Here is a 21729-nt window from a genome sequence, read left to right on the forward strand (position 1 = left end):
TCAATGCTTTTCGGCTAAAGTGAATGTCCCGCTCTGTGGGGTCATGATAATAATCAGAGTTTTGATATCTTAGCAGAAGATATCACCAAAACTTTCTGAAGTGTAAGAAATATAAATTCATGCTCAATTGAGTCAAAGGCTTTATAGAAGTCCAGGAGAAGGATAAATGAGTCATCAGATATTAATGCTGAGTAGTCCAGAATATCCAAGACGAGTCTAATATTATTGGAGATGTGCCTGTTTGTCATAAATACAGACTGTCTCATCTACAATATCATTCAAAAAAAATTTCATTCTTCTAGCTAGCAATAGAGCTAAAATTTTATAATCATTATATAGGAGGCGTATTGGTCTCCAGTTGTCTATAAAAAGTAGGTCCTTCTTAGGTTTGGGAATTAAAGTAATAAGTCCTCCAGTGTGATAATAAAACCAGGGAAAAATGAAACCTGCTCCTGTTAAATATTCTTAAGTCTTTTTCTGTATAAATAGTGGTATATTTTTTTTTCAAAAGATACAGTAAATAAAGTAGTGTTAGTAGTGGGTGATATCATGTAAACACTGTCATGATTTTATGTAAACATTTTGTCATTTGTAAACTATAAATGACATGGATTCTACACTGTAACAGATGTAATGTTCTATAAGGTGGTTTTAATTAAAAAAAAAAAGAGGCAAAAATTAGTTTGTTTCTTTATTCAATTTTTGAACAGTAGTACTCAGTACATATTCAGTAAATGCAAATTATTTACATGGCAGTGCACTACAGGCATAAATCTAGACCCCTAGATAACACATTATGGCATTATTAGCAGTGACAACTCCTCCACAATAGCAGGTGGGACTTTTCTTTTTTGAGTTTCCAGGTTTTTAAAGATGTTAAATTGAATAACCTTGACATTATTGGTATTTTGGATATTAGTGATAAGTCTGGCACCAGGGCAATCTTCTGCTGTGCTGTGCAAGTTGACTGTTGTTTCCTGTGAAATATCAACTGGCATTTCCGTGTTGCGGTCAACTGTGTTAGCGGTCTGTGCAAGTTCAGGAGCTGTCTCTGTCTCCATTGAGGCCACTGTTGTTGTGCTAGTGACAGCAGTGTCCTGGCAAAACCTCATTTCTGCACCTGCCGACAGTGAGCATAGGGCAATGACATTATCTACAAAATTACGCAGCCTTTGTACGTGCTATGGAGTTTTTACGTGTTTTGGGGTTTGTACGTGCTTTGTCTCTAGCAGGCACCATAAATATACTTTTATTTATTCACTCCACATAAAATATAATAAATAAATCATATAATACAAAAACCAACTATTTACATTTCAACTTTTAACTATTTAAATTTTCAGCTTTTTCCTTTTAACCCTTAGATGCACACGTGGGGTCAAAAATGACCCCATGGGTTGTTTTTCTTCAAAATCTTTAAAATGAAAAGTTGTAATATATTCATATTCCAGGTATTCCTCATAAAATATGTTTGTAACATGAAGCCATTTCTATTTATTTATTTTTTCATTAATTAAAAAAAAATGCAGTTTTTGTATCACTACCCCACTCTTCCACAAGTGGGGTCAAAAACGACCCCAAGCAGTTCCTATGCAATCTGCTCCTCCCTCTTTTTAAACGAGGCAATAGGAGCTGCTCACATTAAAAACAACTTTATTTAAAAAGTAATTTTACACCTGATACAAACATTTTAAAAGTCAAACAATACACAAGTTTAAAGGAAGAAAAATATTTTTAAGAGTTTTTTAAGCTTAGGGATGGTTAATATGTTTAGAAAATTAATATATAATATTTTTCAAATAATTGTCACCCAAATCAACATCATAATAAAAATATAATTAATAAAATATATAATAATGATGATAAGAAGAATAATAACCCATATGGAAAAGAAATAGTAAAAACTTATATGTGATTACTCATGAAAGTGGCCACTTTCATGAGTAAATCATATAAGCCTTACATGATTTACTCATGAAAGTGGCCACTTTCTCATTACTTTCATATATTGTTTTAGTAAGTATCCAAAACATACAAGTTTCATTACATAATTTTTCAAGGGATCTTATATCTGTTTTCACTCTTATATGCTTTTCATACAAGTTTCACACAAGACAGATACAAACTTTATAAGATTTATATATATCTTTTCCATATGGGAATAACAACAGAAACAGTTTACTTAAAAGCTCTTCTAACATTAGACTGCTTTTGAAAAGTTTCAATAGTGTCAATACACCATAAGGACAACGCAGATCTCAAGCAAGAGCTCAAAAATAGTTGGAAAGACAACTCAGAACGAAGGGAAGAGCTCTAAAATATTAGAAAAGAAAAGAAAGTGTGTACTTTATTGTAGTGATGGGTCGTTCGCGAACGAAATGGCTCTTAGAGCCGGCTCTTTGACGTGAACGACGCGAGCCGGCTCCTTATCGCGAGCCGTCACGTGGGTTTTTTTTTTTTTTTTTTCTTTCTCTCAGCCTCTCTCTCGCACTTTTTTTCCGCTTCACTCTGCACGCGAGCCTTGTGCTTTACGCTGGGCAGAGGGGGGAGGGGCGGTAGTTACACTCAGTAGCACAGGAACAGAGAGAGAGAAAGAGAGGCAGGGACAACAACATTAGAAAGGTATAGTAATCATCCACAACTATTTTCGGTTGCAGATGATAAAGGATTGAGAAAGTTTATTCATGCAGGTCCATATGACAGAGAATATGCATGTTCTTTTAGTTTTCATATTATAATTTATATTTAATTGTGTTGTGGTTTGCAGTGTTTTGTGTTCTTTTCACTTTAAATTTGTGAAAGGAAAAAGCTGAAAATTTAAATAGTTAAAACTTGAAATGTGAATAGTTGATTTTTGTATTATATGATTTATTTATTACATTTTATGTGGAGTGAATAAATAAAAGTATATTTACGGTGGCCCCTAGAGACAAAGCACATACAAACTTCAAATCACGTACGAACTCTGAAGCATGTACAAACTCCAAAACACGTAAAAACACGTACAAACTCCAAAACACGTAAAAACTCCAAAACACGTAAAAACACGTACAAACTCCAAAACACGTAAAAACTCCAAAACACGTAAAAACACGTACAAACTCCGAAGCACGTAAAAACTCAGAAGCATATAAAAACTCAGAAGCACATAAAAACTCAAAACACGTACAAAAGACAACAGAAGTGCTCCAGGATGCTGGGCGCAGTGTTGAGCCTTTGTTATCTTGTGGCTACACAAGCCAGCAAGTACCAACGACCGGATTTGGTGTGTGGTAATAACAGGTAAATGAACTTTTTTTTAAATTATTTGAATATATATGAGTGCCTGTGTATAAATACACAAACAATACACACATGCTTTCAATTGTGTAATTTAAGTGATCTAGTAGCTCTGCTTTGGAAGTTCAGTTCATGCTAGAAATGTGTTTTGGAGTTTGTACGTGTTTTGTCTCTAGGGGCCACCGCATATATTTATATATAAACATATATAAATAAAACCACTTGTTTTTACGTTAGTAATTCCTTTTGTGCATAATTTTATATTATTGTTAATAATAAATTAATTAAAGCAACAAAACAACCTGAAGAGCCGGTTCAGAGCCGAAAGAGCCGGCTCTTTTTAGTGAGCCGAACCGAAAGAGCCGGATATCCCATCACTACTTTATTGGTCCCCGTGGGGAAAATGTCTCTCTGCATTTAACCCATTCACTCAGTGAAGCAGTGGGCAGCCACTGGGCGCCCGGGGAGCAGTGTGTAGGGATGGTGCCTTGCTCAGGGGTACCTCAGGGTAGCTGTTCAGGGGAATCGAACCCCCGACCTTCCGATCATGGGGCCACCACTCTACCTACTGAGCTATCCCTGCCCCTAAAGAAAGAAAACGCAGATCTCAGGGAAGAGCTCAAAAATATTAGGAAAGAAAACGCAGATCTCAAGCAAGAGCTCAAAAATAGTAGGAAAGACAACTCAGAACGAAGGGAAGAGCTCTAAAATATTAAGAAAGAAAACGCAGATCTCAGGGAAGAGCTCAAAAATATTAGGAAAGAAAACCCAGATCTCAAGCAAGAGCTCGAAAATAGTAGTGTCACAATTCTGGGTCATGTTGACCCAGCTTTCTGTTTTTCATGCTTTGGTGTTTTTCTAGATTATGATTTGATTAATCAGTGATACTGTTTTGATTATGCTTATTATTTAGTAGGCTTTGGTCAGTGTCAAGTCTGTCTCTCTCTGTCTAGTCCGTGTCTTAGTAAAGTGTGTTTTGTTTCCTGTTTTACTTTGAAGGTTCTTGTTCCTGTCTGATGTCAGTGTTCCGGCTTTGCTCTCCCTGTCTCGTTAGGTCTTATTTCTCCCAGCTGTGTTCCCCTTCTGTCTCTAATTCCTTGATGACTCCCTCAGTATATTTTAAGCCCAGTGTGTCTTTGTGTCAGTGTCACGTCATTAACGGCTGTTCACCCTCACATCCTCTGTGTGTTCCATTTGCCAGCATGCCAACCTGTCTAGTTATTCTGTTCACCCAGTTTGGTTATTCTGTTCACCCAGTTTAGTTAGTGTTTTTCCTTTTCAGTTTCATACCAGCAATAAAGCTGTGTGTTTTGAGTTACTTCCGCTTCCGTGAGTCCTGCGTTTTGGGTCCTCTCCTCCTGCCTGCCTACACACAGATATGACAAGTAGGAAGGAAAACGCAGAGCTCATGGAAGGGAATACTATGAGCCTGCGAGCAACCAGCTCACGCCAGCACAGGCGTTTTATAAAATGCTAGGGATTATCATTGTTACCCCCAGTGCATCCAACATTTCCACACCGCAGCAGGAGCAACCGCAGCAGAGTTTGCCCACATCACCGCAACAGCCAGGTTTTTTCACATCACCTTCAGCCAGCCCTGCTCCCTCTTCAACAGGGAAGCGGCAGACACCCCGCCAGCATTCACAGCCCCAGCGAGAGCCTGGATTTCTTCCTGTACAGTCGGCTAGGGTGAGTGGTGGAGCTACTCTTTTTTTTTTGGCTCCTGCAGAAATAAAAACTGTTAATTCCGGGCCGGCTTGTTGTGTAAGCGGCACCAGAAATGAAACGAGTCTAATATTATTGGAGATGTGCCTGTTTGTCATAAATACAGACTGTCTCATCTACAATATCATCCAAAATATATTTAATTCTTCTAGCTAGCAATAGAGCTAAAATTTTATAATCATTATATAGGAGGCTTATTGGTCTGCAGTTGTCTATAAAAAGTAGGTCCTTCTTAGGTTTGGGAATTAAAGTAATAAGTCCTTGAGTAAGGCCAGAGTGCCCCTTTCAATACTTTCATTATAAACCTGCAACAAAAAGGATGCAAGATGAAAAGAAAATAATTTATAGAATTCAGCCACCAGCCTATCTGTGCCTGGAGATTTGTTGTTTTTAAGAAATTCAATAGATATCAATATATAGAAACGCTTTGAAGCGTGATGTCACGGGGGTGGGCGTGGAAAGGATTTTGGCCCGATCCGCCATTTTGGGGGTCTAAACAAAGCGCAAGCGAAAAGGGAGCGAAGGCACACACAACAGCCACCGTTCATATTTGCTGTGTGGTCGGCTGCAATGTTCGATCGCACGACCGGCAAGAGAATAAGCTTGAAAAGGGTTTCTCTTTTCATTCTTTCCCAACCTGGAAGCAACATGAGGCAGCTCGTGTATCGATGTTAGCAAACGAAGCCGTCTAGCCTGGATAGCAGCTGTGAGGGAAGAGAACTGTGAGATATCCAGTTCTCTTCCCTCTCCAAATATCTGTTGGTGCTCCAGACATTTTCATTCCGGTAAGTTCTAAATATGTTCACTCTTTATAAAAGCCTATTAGTTTTATTTTTTCGATGCGCTCTGGGCTCATAGCAAATTAGAACAAACATCCTACTGAGTGATTTTGCAGAACTACCTTCTATTTATAGAGTTGCTAATTATTTGGCATTATTGCAGCAAACCAGTCTATGAAATGGATGAAACATCATGACTGGGTTCCAGCGCTACACAAGGGACCTGCTTCAAACAAACCACCATGCCAATCAGATTACTTCTTCCATGTGAGGGTGAAGAGCTGACCCTTCTGGATAAGATGGTGAAGGTTTGCTGCCATTTGTTGAACAGTGTGATAATAAAACCAGGGAAAAATGAAACCTGCTCCTGTTAAATATTCTTAAGTCTTTTTCTGTATAAATAGCGGTATATTTTCTTTTTTTTCTCCAAAAGATACAGTAAATAAAGTAGTGTTAGTAGTGGGTGATATCATGTAAACACTGTCATGATTTTATGTAAACATTTTGTCATTTGTAAACTATAAATGACATGGATTCTACACTGTAACAGATGTGATGTTCTATAAAGTGGTTTTAATAAAAAAAAAAAGAGGCAAAAATTAGTTTGTTTCTTTATTCAATTTTTAAACAGCGGGACTCAGTCAGTACATATTCAGTAAATGCAAATTATTTACACGGCAGTGCACTACGGGCATAAATCTAGACCCCTAGATAACACATTATGGCATTATTAGCAGTGACAACTCCTCCACAGTAGCAGGTGGGATTTTTCTTTTTTGAGGACGGCTCCTTTTACCTTTCAATACGGATGGTCTGTTTATGTTTTGATCAAGAGCCTTTTTTTGGGCAGCTGAAGAGAAGTCCATCTTATGGCCAACCACTGACTGTATCCTGGTCATATTACCCAGCAAAACCCAGTATGCAGGTTCATCTGTAACAGTTCTTGTGCCACAGATCAACACTGTTGCTTCTACATTAAACAGAAGAGCAGGGACATGGGTGCAAGTCTCCGCGACTCCGGCCTTACAGGTGCAGTGGGCGGCTTCAACCTTCCCTGTGATGCTCACAATGACCCATGGCTGCAATGCTGGTTCATGAAGTCTTTGAGAGTGCAGGACCTGAAACACACACAGACAAAGTTAATTTAAAGACAAGAACTATGAGCCATGGCTGACATAAATGTGTTTTATCTACTTTATCATAAATGTGACAAAGTGTTTAGAAAGTTAGCACATACATATAATTTTTCATTTCTTTATGTGCCCATCTATAGAACGCTGCATGTTATAGTGTAAATCTGCCTGTTCTCTGTCAGAAACCTGCCTGCAGAAAATGAACCTAAAGTATGTAATGTGTAATGTCATCACTTTAGAGATGGAGAAAGCATAAAGTGACAATTATGAATCACTTAATATGATAAGGAGATTCTGCAGGTCATTAATCAATGTATAAAATTAAAATAATATGTATTTTTAGTGACAAAAGATACAAATATGGAAGCAAGATGTATAATTAGAATTATTTATAATCCAATCGTTCAGTCTGACGTCACTAGCCGTGTCTGGGCCTAAACTCTGCTGCAGGTCCATATATCAAACGATCACAAAAACTGTCTAAAGTCTTTCATCTTTAATAAAATGATCAGCATTCTGCTCTACCAGGTGTAACAATTGAGTTTAACATCCAGGCATCCATGAAAACGGAATTTATGACATTTAACGGAGTTGGAAGTTAGCAGGGAGTTAGCTCGCTAGCTTCTATCTAAATACAATATAGCATGTCCTGACTGCGGGGTTTTGGAAACAAATTAAAACGTACAGCTCTGTTATCACTTCCAACATAAATGAAGACAGAAAACTAAACAGCAGTGATGTTTGTAGGGCTAGCGACACAGCTATGTTAGCATAATATAAACAAGCTAACTTTTTTCCCACTCGATATAAGTTAACGTGAGTGTTCTCGGTGGTCAGGAACAAAGGTAATCGCATGGCAGGATGCTGATTGGCCAATGTCATGTCAGTCACAAATTTAACTATCCAATTGCAGAACTGCAGGTCCTTGAAGGGTAATACAGTTTGAATGAAGCTGGAGGATCTCTATGTAAATATCCGACAGAAGTTAGGTCCCCTAACTTTCAGTAGCTGTTGAAAAGATAAAGTCGTGGTATATCAGTGTTTAGAAATACCATTATTACTTTAGGATTAGTTTAACACAAAGTCAGGGCTGACCCGGGACCATTGCTGTGAGCCACAGTGCGCAGCATAAAGGTCCTTTCACATAGGACGCAGGATGTGCTGCTAATGCTAACTGCTAACTAAAAGCCAAGGATCCAGAATTTGTTGCGCTGGCTGCTGAGCTCTGTGGGTTTTTGCAGCAGCTCTACCTGTACTAGATGCACCAGCTCCTTGTCATTTCTATCTCTAACTTTGTCCTCTACAAGAGTTTCTGGGGTTTTTTGCTGGTTCTTCAAATATTCAATAAAAACATGTTAATTCATAACGGAGAAAGCGTTGTAACTATCCCCACTAGTGAAGACTGTCATTTCCACAATACTGCCCCCCTAGGTCCGCAGCGCTGTTAAAAAGGCTCTGGAGGTCCCTGTATTAAGCACGTAAACCTGTGACACAAAAATCACCAAACTGAGACCACCACAGACTGTTTTCCTTCGTGGTGATGAAGGAAAATGCTGGGCTGGCATCTATGGCGTTATTTTTGTGCCACTATTCTGAGCGCACGTAAAGAAAAGTGAGCGCACATAGAAAATTTTTGCAGGTGCAAGTATTGCATTTTGAGGAGAAATTTATTTTGAGCGAAGAAAAGCTAAATTTGAGTGAACAGAATTCATTGCTGCGTGCAAAAATGTATTTCAGTGTTTGCTATTATCCATACACATACACAATAGCAGCCCCTCTCGCTCAGTTTTTGCACTTGCTCGCAATGTGTTGCTTGCATAAGTGCTCTAACGTTTTCGGAGATAGATAGGCATCTAAAAGGGCATTTATTCCCTTCAAGGACCTGAAGCTCCATAAAGCACCCCTCCAATAGTCCTGATTTTGAACTGTTGTAGTCCTGTTTTAATTCCAGATCAGTTCTGGGTCTGGTTGAATTAGGGCTTAGTCCGCATGTCTTGATACAGCCCCGACTTTGTTCTGCCTTGCTGCTTTATTAAAAAACTAGTTTAAGGTGTCCTATATATGTGATATATATTCTTCTCCATATGAAGTCATTCTTTTTTGAACAAAACTCAAAACAGAGCCAATCTTTCAGTCATTTCTAAGCACCCCCCGGCTGGGGCGCCAAAGTAATACCGTAAAATAACAGAAAATAACTTTCTCATAAAAATACAGTTATTTTCAGTGATGAAAATAGAGTTTGTTGCACTAATTTTACATGGGATTTTGCCTTTTCCGAGTGCTTTTAGACATTAAATTAGGAACATTTTAATGTGATTAAACAATGAAATTACCTATAAGCAAGGTCAATGAATGTGGCAATATGAATAATAATGCTTAAATTTGCAGAAATATACAGTTAACAGTTGGGTTAAATAACATTATTTGATGTAAAAAGTTGTATATTCAATTATATTTGAATATATCTACATTATACAGCACAAAATAATTTGATTTATCTTTTAAAATGTGTCAAAAAACTAGAGAATGGCTTCATAATTATAACTTCATAACTTTCAGTTTGAATTAAGTGTGCTCCCTGTAAGATTGTGGGTTTTATCTGTCACAAAACACCCAAAGAACCCTTATTAAACAAAACCCCTGATTATAATTACATCAAGATTATGTTAATTCTTGATTATGTTGTGTCTGAGCAGTTTGTAGATGTTTATTTTACTTATAAGACAAGAGACATTGCTTCAATCATTAACATGGATTTTATTGACAAAAAGATAACCCTTCCTGGAACAATCCAAGAACAACTAACACTTATGTATAAACAAAGGCAAGTAGAAAAAAGAATGTAATGCAAACGCACATTTGAGCACATAAGAAGGGGACGATGCCACCTCGAACGTTCATCTGCCTCCCCACATCTGGAGCAACGAAAAGGGATATATTTGAGGCACAAAACCTGCAGGTTTAGAAGTAGCTCTAGCTTTCTGAAAGTCTCACATTCAGGGCTGCTGCTGGCAATTTGGGTTCCCTTGGAGAAATTTGCAAAGTAACCATATGCAAAGAACAACTCGAGTAAAACAAAAGCCTCATTGTTATGTTGATTATACTTAACTGATAAGTATTGATATGTTGTAAGTTGTCACTTTAACACAAACTTTTACCAAAATAACTGAACGAATGGGACTGTGTTTCGACGACTGTAAATTAAAGGAGTATTTTTTTTAAACTAGTCTTTTTAGGTACAAAAGCCTGCATGCAAATATAAATTACGCTTGCCATATTATCTGAGGATCTGATGTTTTTATGTTTTATATTATATATTTTATGCTTATATATCTATTTGTTTATTTGATTTACTTTTTTATCGTTTAGAAATAAGAGCGTTTTATTGAATCCGTTAAGATTGACGGTAAACGAGAAATATCGTTAAGATTAACATGTGGTGTATGACAACTCAGGTTTTAAGTGTAACTGTAGTTGCGCGCTGTGTCCGCCAGGGAGCGGCAGTGTCGACAGACCTTAATGTAGACATGCAAACACTTCCGGTTTTAACAATCAAAATAAAAGTTTCATTTTGGAAATGTACAGAAACAAATCCACCACATCCGGTCGCGATACTTTAATTTTGAAAGGTTTTTCTTGATTTTCAGGTGTACCGTCACCACAAGGGCAGTTCATGCTATTTAATCTACACGAGCACTACTTTTACCGTCACAGGTCGACTTCAGGTGAGCTGTTTATTCACTAGTTTATGATAAGTGGGCTTATTTTAAACGTAAAGGAAGTTTTGTTTTCCTCAAATCGTAAGCGGTGTTGTTAGAAACGTGCTGTCATGCTAGTTAGCTACCGTTAGCATGCTAATGTCAGATTTGCTAGCGGTTAATGAGTGAGTGAAAGCTGGGCGGCGGGGGGGATGGGTTGGGTGATATTAATACTGTTTATGCTGTAATTATATAGCCATTACTAGATAAGGCCGCATTTATAGTTTTAACACAAATGTCACTAAAAAGTCAAAGACTTAAATCTCTGTTTTAGCTGTTAGCGAGTGTTTAGCAGAGATTGGGTCGGTGGCTAAAAGTTACTTGAGCTAAAGAAAGCTCATAGGATTGAAGCTGCTTAAGTTACTCCCGGCTGGCATGTGTGTCTACAGACGTCTGAAGGTGTAGTTTTATAAGTTTTCTTTAATGATAAAGCGGAGATGCGACAATTAAAGGTACTTTTTTTTCATTAGTCCTTTCTGGTTTCTCTCGCTATACTGGGAGCGCTTCCTCTTTGGGAATTTGTCACCTTAATATCCCACTGTGTGACGAGATTAAACTTCCTTAGAGTTTAATCTCAAAGAAAGATGGTGGTTTTAGATTAATACTTCAGTCTTTGGGTTAAAGATCTGCTAAACGTAAGACGCATATGTAAGTTCCTGTGGTCAAGTGTTGCTGAATCCTAGTAAGTTAGTGGATCTTTTTCTGCTTATCTTGTATTTTTGTTGTTGTTGGAGCTCTGTCTTTGGCATCATTAACTTGATGAACTATACACTCGTCAATAATTACTTTACCACACCTGTCCAAAAATATTGTTCTTTATAATGTTGTTATATGCAGTTATTAATTTTTAATGTACAGTACAACAACCACATAAATATTTAATGTCCGATCTCATCGATATAGTTCTCAAACACGCTGGTCATAAAGAATGACATTTCCATACCAGATTGGGGTGCCAGTGGAAACTGCGTTACTGTTGGCTGAAAACAAAGGAAGAGGAGAGAGGGAAGGAATATTAGGAGACTGCAAGAGAAGGAAAGGCAGGACTGTAGATGTGAGAGTAGGGACTTGACTGGTTCATAGATGTAGTGAAGGGGGCAGATGTCAACCCCTAAAGGGAGTAGCCAAAAGAAGTATGACCCTTGTCTCTTAGTGGGTGTGGATGGGGATGGTCCTAGGTGGTTATAATTAGTGTTATGGTTTTATTTTCTATGCTTCAGTATGTCTGTCTTTATATCTTAACTCTAAAGTTCTCAAGTAAGTGGCCTTATGTTCTTCTGTTGGGTGGAGTAAGAGAAAGAGAGAGTTAAAATTTTTAGTATCCGGTTGAGGATATGGTACACTTTGAGGTTGTAAAATTTCCCTAAAGCCACAGTTCAGTTTATTTCTCACAGAGAAAGAATTAAAAAAACAAAAACAAAATCAGGTTATCTCTTTTGTGTAAATCATTCACGGCGGGCAGAACTGTGCAAATGACTTATTTTATTTTGTTGTTGTTTGCTTGGAAACCTGCATATTTACATAGCAGTAGATATCAGGGGGAAGATTTCTTTCTTTTGCATGTTTCCACATGAAAAACCAAATCTGTCCTGAGAACCAGCTCCATGCATAACATCAAGCTATCCTTAAGAGTAAACCAGCATTATAACTTATAAGCGTATCACTAATAAAGCTCTGACACTGCATGTTAAAAGTATAGCACTGTAAGTGTAGTTAGTGATGTATGGAGCTTACAGTTTTTGGGTTTTGTGTTGATGCTAAACAGTCTTCTGCCTGAGTGGAGGGCAGGGTGTCATAACAGTTTATAGGCTGGGTCAGTGGGTGGGTGGGATCCCTCATAATACAGACCATGAAGGGGAGGGAGCTACAAATGATCTGGGCAGCTTCCACTATGCTCTGCAGCGGCTTCTTCTCAGCAGCATACCAGGTGGTGATGGGGTGTTGAGGCCAACCTGCCTCAGCCTCTTGAGGAAATGAAGTCACTGGTAGGCGTCCCTAATGATGCTGCAGGTGCTACTGTTCCACGTCAATTCCCTGGAAATGTGTTCTCAGATGTATTTGAAGCTGTGGACTGTTTCTACAGCTCCTCCTCTGATGAAAAGGGAGATGGAGTATTGCTCCTCTTCCTGAAGTCCAAGACCAACTTCCTTATCTTCCCCACATTGATGCAGAGGTTGTGCTTCCCACACCCATCTATTATATCTTTCACATCCTGCAGATATCATTCTTTTCTACATTAACAAAGGATTTTGCGTATAAAAGTTTGGCTTTTCACCAGAACTGGTTTTATAAAATGGACAATGATTAAAGAAAAATGCACAGATTTCTGTTAAATGAAGTTACACAATACTCTTTGAGTATTTACAAATAAGGTGACATAAGTGGCTTTAATGTTAACCCTTATTTTCCTGTTTGTCGCATCAACATTCTCTCTGATGCAGGTCCCACCATGCAAAGCCTCTATCTCCTCCTGATACCTGCTCTGCTGCTCCTCTTGGCCATCCCCGTCTCCAGGGGGCGTTACAATGATGATTTTGACGATGGAGAGGACCTAGCAGACTTCGATGACAATGACTTTGCCGAGTTTGAGGACATGACCGATGATTCAGCAGCTGAAGCAGAAACCGCCCCTCCGCCTCGGGCTTCACCATCCTTGCAGCCGGATGAGGATGAAGATGAAGCCACAGTGGAGCTGGAGGATGGACAGGATGGTTTTGAAGACCCAGACACACAGGTTCATTACCTTCTAACTCTTTACGTCTCAGTATTTGAACACAGTTTTCATACTAAATCATGTTTGTTTTGATTTATTTTGTTTTCGTATTTTACTAGGATCAAGATATATACAGCAAATATGACCAGGAGGAGTTTGAGGGGATTGGAGACATGGAGAAGACTGGACACTCCATGAAAGACCCCCTGATAATCCACACGGTAAGCCGGGCTTACTGCTGAAATCTCCTAAAAAGCAAGTCTGGCATAGTGAGTGGAGCATTCCTAATCTTTAAATATACTTTGCATGTTTGTGAGTCCACTTACTCCTGAGAAATAGGACTGTGAGTGCAAGGGTCCATGCAGATCACTAATTTGACCACACATAAATTCTCCATTTATATGTGGAGAGTTTACATTATTGTGCAACAGCTTGACATGCTCTCCAGTAGGGATGGGTACCGGTGTCCGGTGCCATGATGGCACCGGTTCTGACATAAACGGTAGTAACCAGACCGAAAAGCAGCGCACATTTCGGTGCTTTTTTTTCCTGAGCTGTGATACACTTCTAGCCAATCATTTTACGTTTCCGAGGATAGTAGGCGGGGCCAGGTACGTAAGTTCTGTTAGAGCAGAGCTACAGATTAAAAATGTCCAAGGCGAAGCGGTCAAAAGTCTGGCTGTACTTCACAGCAAAATATGCAAACTCAGCAGCCTGCAACAAGTGCTTTAAGCTGATACTGTGATACTGTCAAAGGAGGTAACACCAAGAATCCGATTAAACAGCTGGCGATGCATAGCGGTTTTTTTAAAAGCCGAGAAATGCGCCGTATTTGGTAGCTTGCTGCGAGACCTCACACCGTGCACGTCGGGTGGGTTGCCAGTTATCGGACCCGGAGCAACATCCCCCAAAAACCCGAAGAATAGAGTCCTGGCCCCTAGCCCTGCCAGTGTAGCAGAAATGATGACGGATGATGATGGCAGCAGCAGCCGTTCTTCTCTGCGTGAGTAGCTTAATTCGTGTGTAATTTACGTTGAGTAGGCTAACCACGTTATTACATTAATGCATGTAAGGTGAACTAGCTAACATCATCATAGCTACATGCGGCTGTCTTCTTGTTTGATGGCAGATACTCCCTTCACCCTGGCCAAAAAGGCTAAAATGACCAAAGAAAAAGTGGGAAACAGCTAAACATGAGAGGTTTAGGACAAAGTTTGTGTTTTTTTTCCATTGTTTAAGCACTGCTTCCAGCCAAGAGTGATGCCATATATGCCACATGGCTGCAGAAAAGGCACACATTGTTATCTTTTTACAAAAAAAAACAGCTGAACATGAGAGGTTTTTGGACAAAGTTTGTGTTCTCCATTCTTTAAGCACCGGTTCGAGCACCGTTTAAGCACCGGCACCGTTTCAAAAGTACCGATTTGGCACCGGTATCGGATAAAACCTAAACGATACCCATCCCTACTCTCCAGTCTGTGGACTTCAAGCAGACTTCAAACAAGTAAAATGGGGATGATGACTTGGATATCTATTGCTAGTCATATAAGTGAAGTGTCCAAATGAATGCATAGATGAAAGAGAACTCTGCCTAGATGTGGTGTAGCAAAACCTTCCACAGGGGAACTTGTTCTGCCATCAATACTAATCAATGATCATTATCATATGTTAAAAAACAAAAACACTAAACATGATGTATTATAATACAGAAAGATCAGCAGTTCAGAAAAGGTTTATGCCAGTCATAAAACTCGGTCAGTCCTAAAGACACAGACATCAACTTTAATAATCCCACACTGAGGGAATTTACATGATACAGCAGCACAAAGAAGAAAGAAAAATCAATATTATACGTTTAGAAATGGAAAGAAACGACTGTGTACAAATTAAAAAATAAAAAAAGCCAAAATACTGCACAAGAGTAATTTGTACTGTATATTAAAGGTTGCTTTATCCAGTAAAATACACTCAGATTTTATTTTTATGTGTACATAAAGTGCAGTGGGAGTGATGGTGTATACACTCATACAGTCCCGATCAAAAGTTTAAGGCCACTTGAAAAATGTGGAAAAAAAACATATTTTGTATTGTTGGATCTTAACAAGGTTCCAAGTAGAGCTTCAGCATCCAACACGAAGAAATGGGAGTGAGACTAAACTTTTTTTTTTCGAGAGTGCAATTTATTGAAAACAACTCTTAAACTGAAACAGGCTGTTTTACAGCTGATCAAAAGTTTAGGACCACATGCCTTTAAAAGGCCAAATCTGTGCAAAAAATGTGGATTCATTGTAATTTTCTGTCAGGTAGTCACTGTCATGACGTTCTGATGGCAAAGGCAAAAAACTTTACCTTTTGAATGTGGATTGTTTTTAAATTATTATTATTTTTTTACATTTTTCAAGTTGGTCTTAAACTTTTGATCTGGACTGAGTTTTAGCACACGTAACACACCCTATTATGTGTGTGAATTGTACCATCTAACTACTGTCAGGAGGAAGGAGCTATGGTGCTCTGTCCTACACAATGGCTGTAACCATTTAATGCTCAAGGAGCTGCTCAGGGCCTCCACATTCTCATGCAGGGGGAGAGAGAGGAGCTGTACATCGACCATAATCCTCCTCTCACCACCTCTATGGAGTCTGGGGGACTGGCCAGGACAGAGCTTGCCCTCCTCATCAGTCTATTGAGTAAAATAGTCTCAGAGTTGCACTGATTTGAGCTAGATTACTAAGTTAGTCAGACTGATACCCTGGCTGTTATTCACCTGTTTCATACACAGTAGTGTCTGTGTATGTCTGCAAAGGAATGACCGATCTCAGAAATGTCAAACCAGGTTTGGGGTTATTTAGAAACAGTACAGTCATTCCAGAACAAAAGTAGCAACCTGTAATATCCCTATTATGTTACAGTCAAAAAGAAATCAACCAAGTTTTCAACCTGAAGATTGTTTTTGTTTTTAAAAATTGCCATTGTTTAATAGTTCAGAACATCTTAAAAAAACAAACACAAACTTCAGTAATTCAGGGCAAAAATCACATTTAATCATTATTTTAATAAACAAGCCTCATGTAGTTATTGAACTAAAAAATTAAATTTAAAGTTTAAGGATAGATTAATTTAAATAAAACATGTACGGCTGAACAAGTGGATGTGTTGGAAGACACAAGGTCATTCTGTAATCATTAGGCTCAGACTAGCAAGTGTTTTTTGACTGTAAACCAGTCTTTCCAGGGCTGCAGTCAGTCCCCCGCTGGCCCACAGCATGCCTGTGGGTGTAGATGGGGGCAACAAGAGCCCCAGGCAGCAATGAACTAATCCACCTAGGGAAGAACAGCACAACATCACTGGGGAAACAAAAGCAACAACCAAATGGCACAATGTATTAGCAAACAGCTGCAGGCTAATAATGATCCTAAGGAAGGACCACCTGCAAAAACCTTTGACTCACTTCAAGATCAGTGAGGCTTCCAGGTACTTTTAGGAGTCATTTTGTAGTGAAGTGTAATAAACCTTTAATTTAAAATCTTCTAATTTTATTAAAGATGCTGTTAAATGTTTACATTAAAAACAAGGATAATAAAAACAGGCCTTAGAGTGAGAAATTATAAATTAATCTTTATTGTCTTTTTTTTTTTTTCTTTAAATTTAATCTTCATTCCTGACTGAGCTGCCATACTCTTGGCTGTTTGCTTCTCTGCAGGTTCCTGCACATCTCCAGAACAGCTGGGAGAGTTACTACATGGAGATCCTGATGGTGACGGGCCTGCTGGCCTATATCATGAACTACATCATTGGAAAGAACAAAAACAGTCGCCTGGCTCAGGCCTGGTTTAACTCGCACAGGGAGCTTCTTGAAAGCAACTTTGCACTAGTGGGTGAGTTCTTTCCACACTGCCAGAAAGATGACTCAACAGGCTAGATCTGCTTCCTTGTATTTAGTGTTAATGGTTAGCATGAGGTTAACTGTTGACACTTTGTAGGTGATGATGGCACCAGTAAAGAAGCGGTAAGCACTGGGAAGCTGAACCAGGAAAATGAGCACATCTACAACCTCTGGTGCTCTGGACGTGTGTGCTGTGAAGGCATGCTGATCCAACTCAAGGTGTGGGCAATGTGTTCTGATATACAAGTATGAGTATTAGATATATGTATGCTACATGTATCATGTTTTTATTGTCTTTTAAAGTTTCTTAAGAGGCAGGACCTGCTTAACGTTTTGGCCAGGATGATGAGGCCCGCCTGTGACCAAGTGGTACGTTTTCACTTTTTCTTTTCTCTCCGCTGTATATTGCTGCAGATACACTTTCTAACCAGCCGCATCTGTGGGTTGGTTTTTGTTGTTATTTTGTTTTGGGGTTTTTTTGCAGCAAGTCAAAGTGACTCTTAATGATGAGGACATGGATACTTTTGTATTTGCTGTGGGCACCAAGAAGGCCACGGCCCGGCTTCAGAAGGAGATGCAGGACTTGGTGAGTTTCCTCCTCAAATTGGACATGCAATTTTGAAATTCACTGTTTTTATGCAAATACTGACTTGTGTAGTCTGGATTTTTTGAATTTTTACCAGCTATGCATTAATATTAAAATAAAAGCCTTGTTTTTATGTATTCCTTTATTTTTTTATTTTATTTTTTATCTCTTTTATCTCAGAGTGAGTTCTGTGGTGATAAGCCAAAGTCTGGAGCCAAGTATGGGCTCCCAGACTCCCTGGCTATTCTTAGTGAGATGGGCGAGGTTACGGATGGTGTGATGGACAACAAGGTGAAGTCTGGCTCTCATATCAAAGCAGTGTCATAAAAGAGACTGAATATTCTGAGAATACTCTCTTTAAATCTGTTGCTGTCATTAAAACTCTGTGTTGCCTCCCTTTTTTTTTTGTCATTTAAGATGGTACATTATATCACCAATCATGCTGATAAGATTGAGTCCATCCATTTCTCGGACCAATTTTCTGGTCCAAAAATTATGCAAGAGTAAGTAATCATTTACTTTTTCAGATTATAGTTAAGAATTTCTGTCTACTGATGGATTTATTTGATGCTTCAGGGAGGGTCAGCCCTTAAAGCTGCCTGAGACCAAGAAGACACTGCTGTTTACATTTAATGGTGAGCATGTCATTTCTGCTACTGTCTTGGACATCGTCATTAAACCTAATTTGATTTCACTGGTGTTTATTTTAATATATTTTATGTTTTTATATTCAGTGCCTGGCATGGGCAACACCTCTCCCAAAGACATGGACGCTCTGCTTCCTCTCATGAACATGGTGATCTACAGCATCGATAAAGTCAAGAAGCTTCGTCTGAACAGAGAGGTGTGTACAGTGCACCCACTATTGCAGTGTTTTAATGTTTTAGCTTCTTTTTTAATCATTCTTGTATGTTTAGGGCAAACAGAAAGCTGATAAAAACCGTGCCCGTGTGGAAGAGAACTTCCTGAAGCAGACTCACGCTCAGCGTCAGGAGGCAGCCCAAACACGGCGGGAGGAGAAGAAGAGAGCAGAGAAGGAGAGGATCATGAATGAAGAGGACCCTGAGAGACAACGTCGTCTGGAGGTCTGCAACAAGAACTTTTCAGACTGAATACACTCAAAATGATATGATATGGTATGCAGTAAATGTGCTGATGGCTTTAGCTAAAAGAAAAAGAAAAACTGACCAAACATGGTAAAATCCACTAGTAAGTGAGTAACTAAAATATTTATATACCACTTTTCATAGACAAAAAACACACAAAGTGCCGGACACAATTAAAAGACAATATCAACAGAGAACCATGTTTTAAAAAAAGAACTTAAAAAACATAAATGAAGACCGTGAGAAGAAGACTCCACAGAGTCAGATAAACAGAGCTGGAGTGGTAATCTGCTCCAAAGCCTTGGTGGCACAGACGGAAAAAGCTCTGTACAAGGGAAAACTAATAGATTTTGCGCTTGGGAGCAAAGACAATAAGCAGCAGTGTGACAAGAAGTCTGGACCTTGTCCATTTGGTGTTCTGGTATGCAAGTGTGATTAAAAAGCATGACCTAATGACTGGTTGCAACATGTTTTCAAACTAACTGTCTGTTATTGTAAATCAGATTGGTGAAAGTTTGGAAATAACAGCAATCTGAGTGATTGCAGTTAGCCTGAGTTTGAGATGGGTTGCCTCCCATCAGGCAACATCTGCAATCAAAAGTGGCCAGAGGTTGAGGGAGTTTCATGATCAGCAATTGACTGCTGCAAGTCCATCTCTGAATGCAATCGGCTTTGAATATCTTTTAGATATCTTCAGTTCAAGTGACTAATATTATCAGTTATAATGTACATTGATGGTGTTGGGGTGTCACAACACTTTTAATTAAGACACTTATACCTTAGCAAGACAGCAAGTGTGCAAAATCTGCAAAATTCAACTCTCTCATGTGACATTTTCAGGAAGCTGCCCAGCGGCGTGAGCAGAAGAAGATTGAGAAGAAGCAGATGAAGATGAAGCAGATCAAAGTCAAAGCCATGTGAAACATCACCACAGGGATGAGGATACAAGCACACATAAAAGCAGTGCTCAGCTCAGACCGTTTTCTTCCAGCTTGTCTCACCACGTCCACAGCTCTTCCTTACAAGTCGCTCAAAGCTTCAAACAGACGTTCTGCACCTCTGGATGTGTCGAGCTTAGCTGTTTGTATCACCACCTGCTCCATGTCAGTGGCTAAATCTTAAAGACTGTGAGTGAATATGAGGACTTTTTTTCACCATTGAATCTGTCACCACTTCTCACGTCAAGATTTTTCCCTGAATTTCATGAACGTTGCGTAGCTCAGTGAGCTTTTTAACCTTAGTTTGCAGGGAAGGAATACGCTATTTGGTAATACTCAGACACATTTTTTTAAAGGAATAAAAGGATTGCTGTGGTTTCATTGGATATATATTAGCATTAATATAATAAATGATACTGTCAAGGACGTTTTAATTTATATATGCAATGTGGTTGATTTCTTGCAAGTTGTTTCTAATCTTTATCTGAGCAAAAAATAAAATGTACTGGAGTCTGTTGGAAAACTTTGTTTTTAATGGTAAATGACAAGGCAGCTGGTTATGGGTGTTAGTGTGGTGTGTGTGGGTAATAAAATAGTCTCTCAATATTAAATTGATATACTTCTTTGGGTGGTAGTTGTTGAAAGAGTGAAGGAATAAAATGGGCACCAGAATACGGGTGGGGCTTAGTGCTAAATTTAACTAGTAGACTCTGTCAGCAGTCTGAGCTACATTTGGTAACATCGGCATGGTCGTGTCTTAACAGGCTGAAATATTATAGTCCTGTGAGGCTGGAAGTCATTTGTAATCATGAAGGTGTTTAATAGTTTACTGAATCTGGAGAAATGAAGTGCAGAAATGGACTTGTCATTTTGTCAGCTAAAATAATTTAATCCTTGTCTTTGGTAAAATGTTAGTTCCTTTTTTTTTCTTTTTCTTTTTTAAAGTGTGACAGTCCCAGATGTTTGTTTAATGAACTCCCCTCTCTGGTTAAAGTAACAGAAGGCACTTGTTAGTATTATTGGCAGTTTATTGTTGCCCTTCTTTTAAAGGTGAACTAGAACTACATCAATTTACTAAATATACAATTCAGCAGCACAAACCAGTTCTTACATACTTTGACAGGTGAGTTCTTTTTCATCTCGAATAAATCAGAGAGATAATAGATACTCGTCACACTCTAACACAAAGTCGGTTAAACTTCAGGCAATTGATCTGTCCAGTTAGAAAGCTAGAACCAATATGAATCCATTTCACCTGCTTTGGGACATTAAAAGTGACAACTGATGCAATGGAGAGTCAACAACCTTTGTGTGACTCTGCCAACCTGGCACAGTCACACAAAGGTTCTGGTTCTTGTAGCAGTCTCAAGAGGTTAGAGGGGCATCAGCCCAGCAGCAGGAATAATATCTGCTCCTTTTTCCATAGAGAATCAGAGGGATCCCTACCAGAACTCTGGAAAATGCCCTCCAGCCTGGTTCATGTTTGTGACTGGACTCTGAACCTGGCTCCATGGTGGTGACATGAGGTCCTACTAAAAGATCCTGGTATCTTTTAGTAAGATCTGCAATCACAGTTGTGCCCCATGCAGCTTGATAGATTCACCACTGGCACCCTGTTCTTTACACAGATGAGAACAAGCTCATGCTAAGCACCTTGGTGTGTTCAAGTGACGGAGTCTAGGAACACCATGGCAAATGTTATGCTGTCCCCAACAACATGGATTTGCAACAGTTTATTCTTCATAACCGGACAGATTGATATCCCTGCAGTGTAACCAACTTGGTGTTAATCAACTTATTTAATAAATTATGGAATTTCCTATCCAAAA

At 38.9% G+C, this 21729-nt stretch overlaps 1 protein-coding gene across 1 annotated transcript; it reads left to right on the forward strand.

The window, feature by feature from the left end:
- The first annotated feature begins 10511 nt into the window (after positions 1 to 10511).
- ccdc47 (coiled-coil domain containing 47) lies at positions 10512 to 21729 on the forward strand. The gene is made up of 13 exons (XM_085271988.1): positions 10512 to 10641; positions 13116 to 13408; positions 13507 to 13608; positions 17088 to 17262; positions 17368 to 17489; positions 17574 to 17639; positions 17755 to 17856; positions 18037 to 18147; positions 18274 to 18359; positions 18433 to 18491; positions 18591 to 18700; positions 18774 to 18941; positions 19803 to 21729. Exons 1-13 carry the CDS (start codon positions 10590 to 10592, stop codon positions 19881 to 19883), a joined length of 1527 nt encoding a protein of 508 aa, XP_085128114.1. The 5' UTR covers positions 10512 to 10589; the 3' UTR covers positions 19884 to 21729.

This window comes from Mchenga conophoros, linkage group LG4 (genome assembly GCF_057382185.1).
Source record: "Mchenga conophoros isolate Kocher_MC1m ecotype Shallow Benthic linkage group LG4, M_conophoros_male_GT1.1, whole genome shotgun sequence".
Lineage (NCBI taxonomy): Eukaryota > Metazoa > Chordata > Actinopteri > Cichliformes > Cichlidae > Mchenga > Mchenga conophoros.

Excerpts from the sequence above, each read along its gene's own strand:
- ccdc47 (XM_085271988.1), top strand. The coding sequence starts at position 10,590 with ATGCTATTTAATCTACACGAGCACTACTTTTACCGTCACAGGTCGACT. Across the intron at positions 17,263-17,367 it reads AAGCAACTTTGCACTAGTGG|GTGATGATGGCACCAGTAAA; the intron begins GTGAGTTCTTTC and ends GACACTTTGTAG. Across the intron at positions 18,360-18,432 it reads GGTCCAAAAATTATGCAAGA|GGAGGGTCAGCCCTTAAAGC; the intron begins GTAAGTAATCAT and ends TTGATGCTTCAG.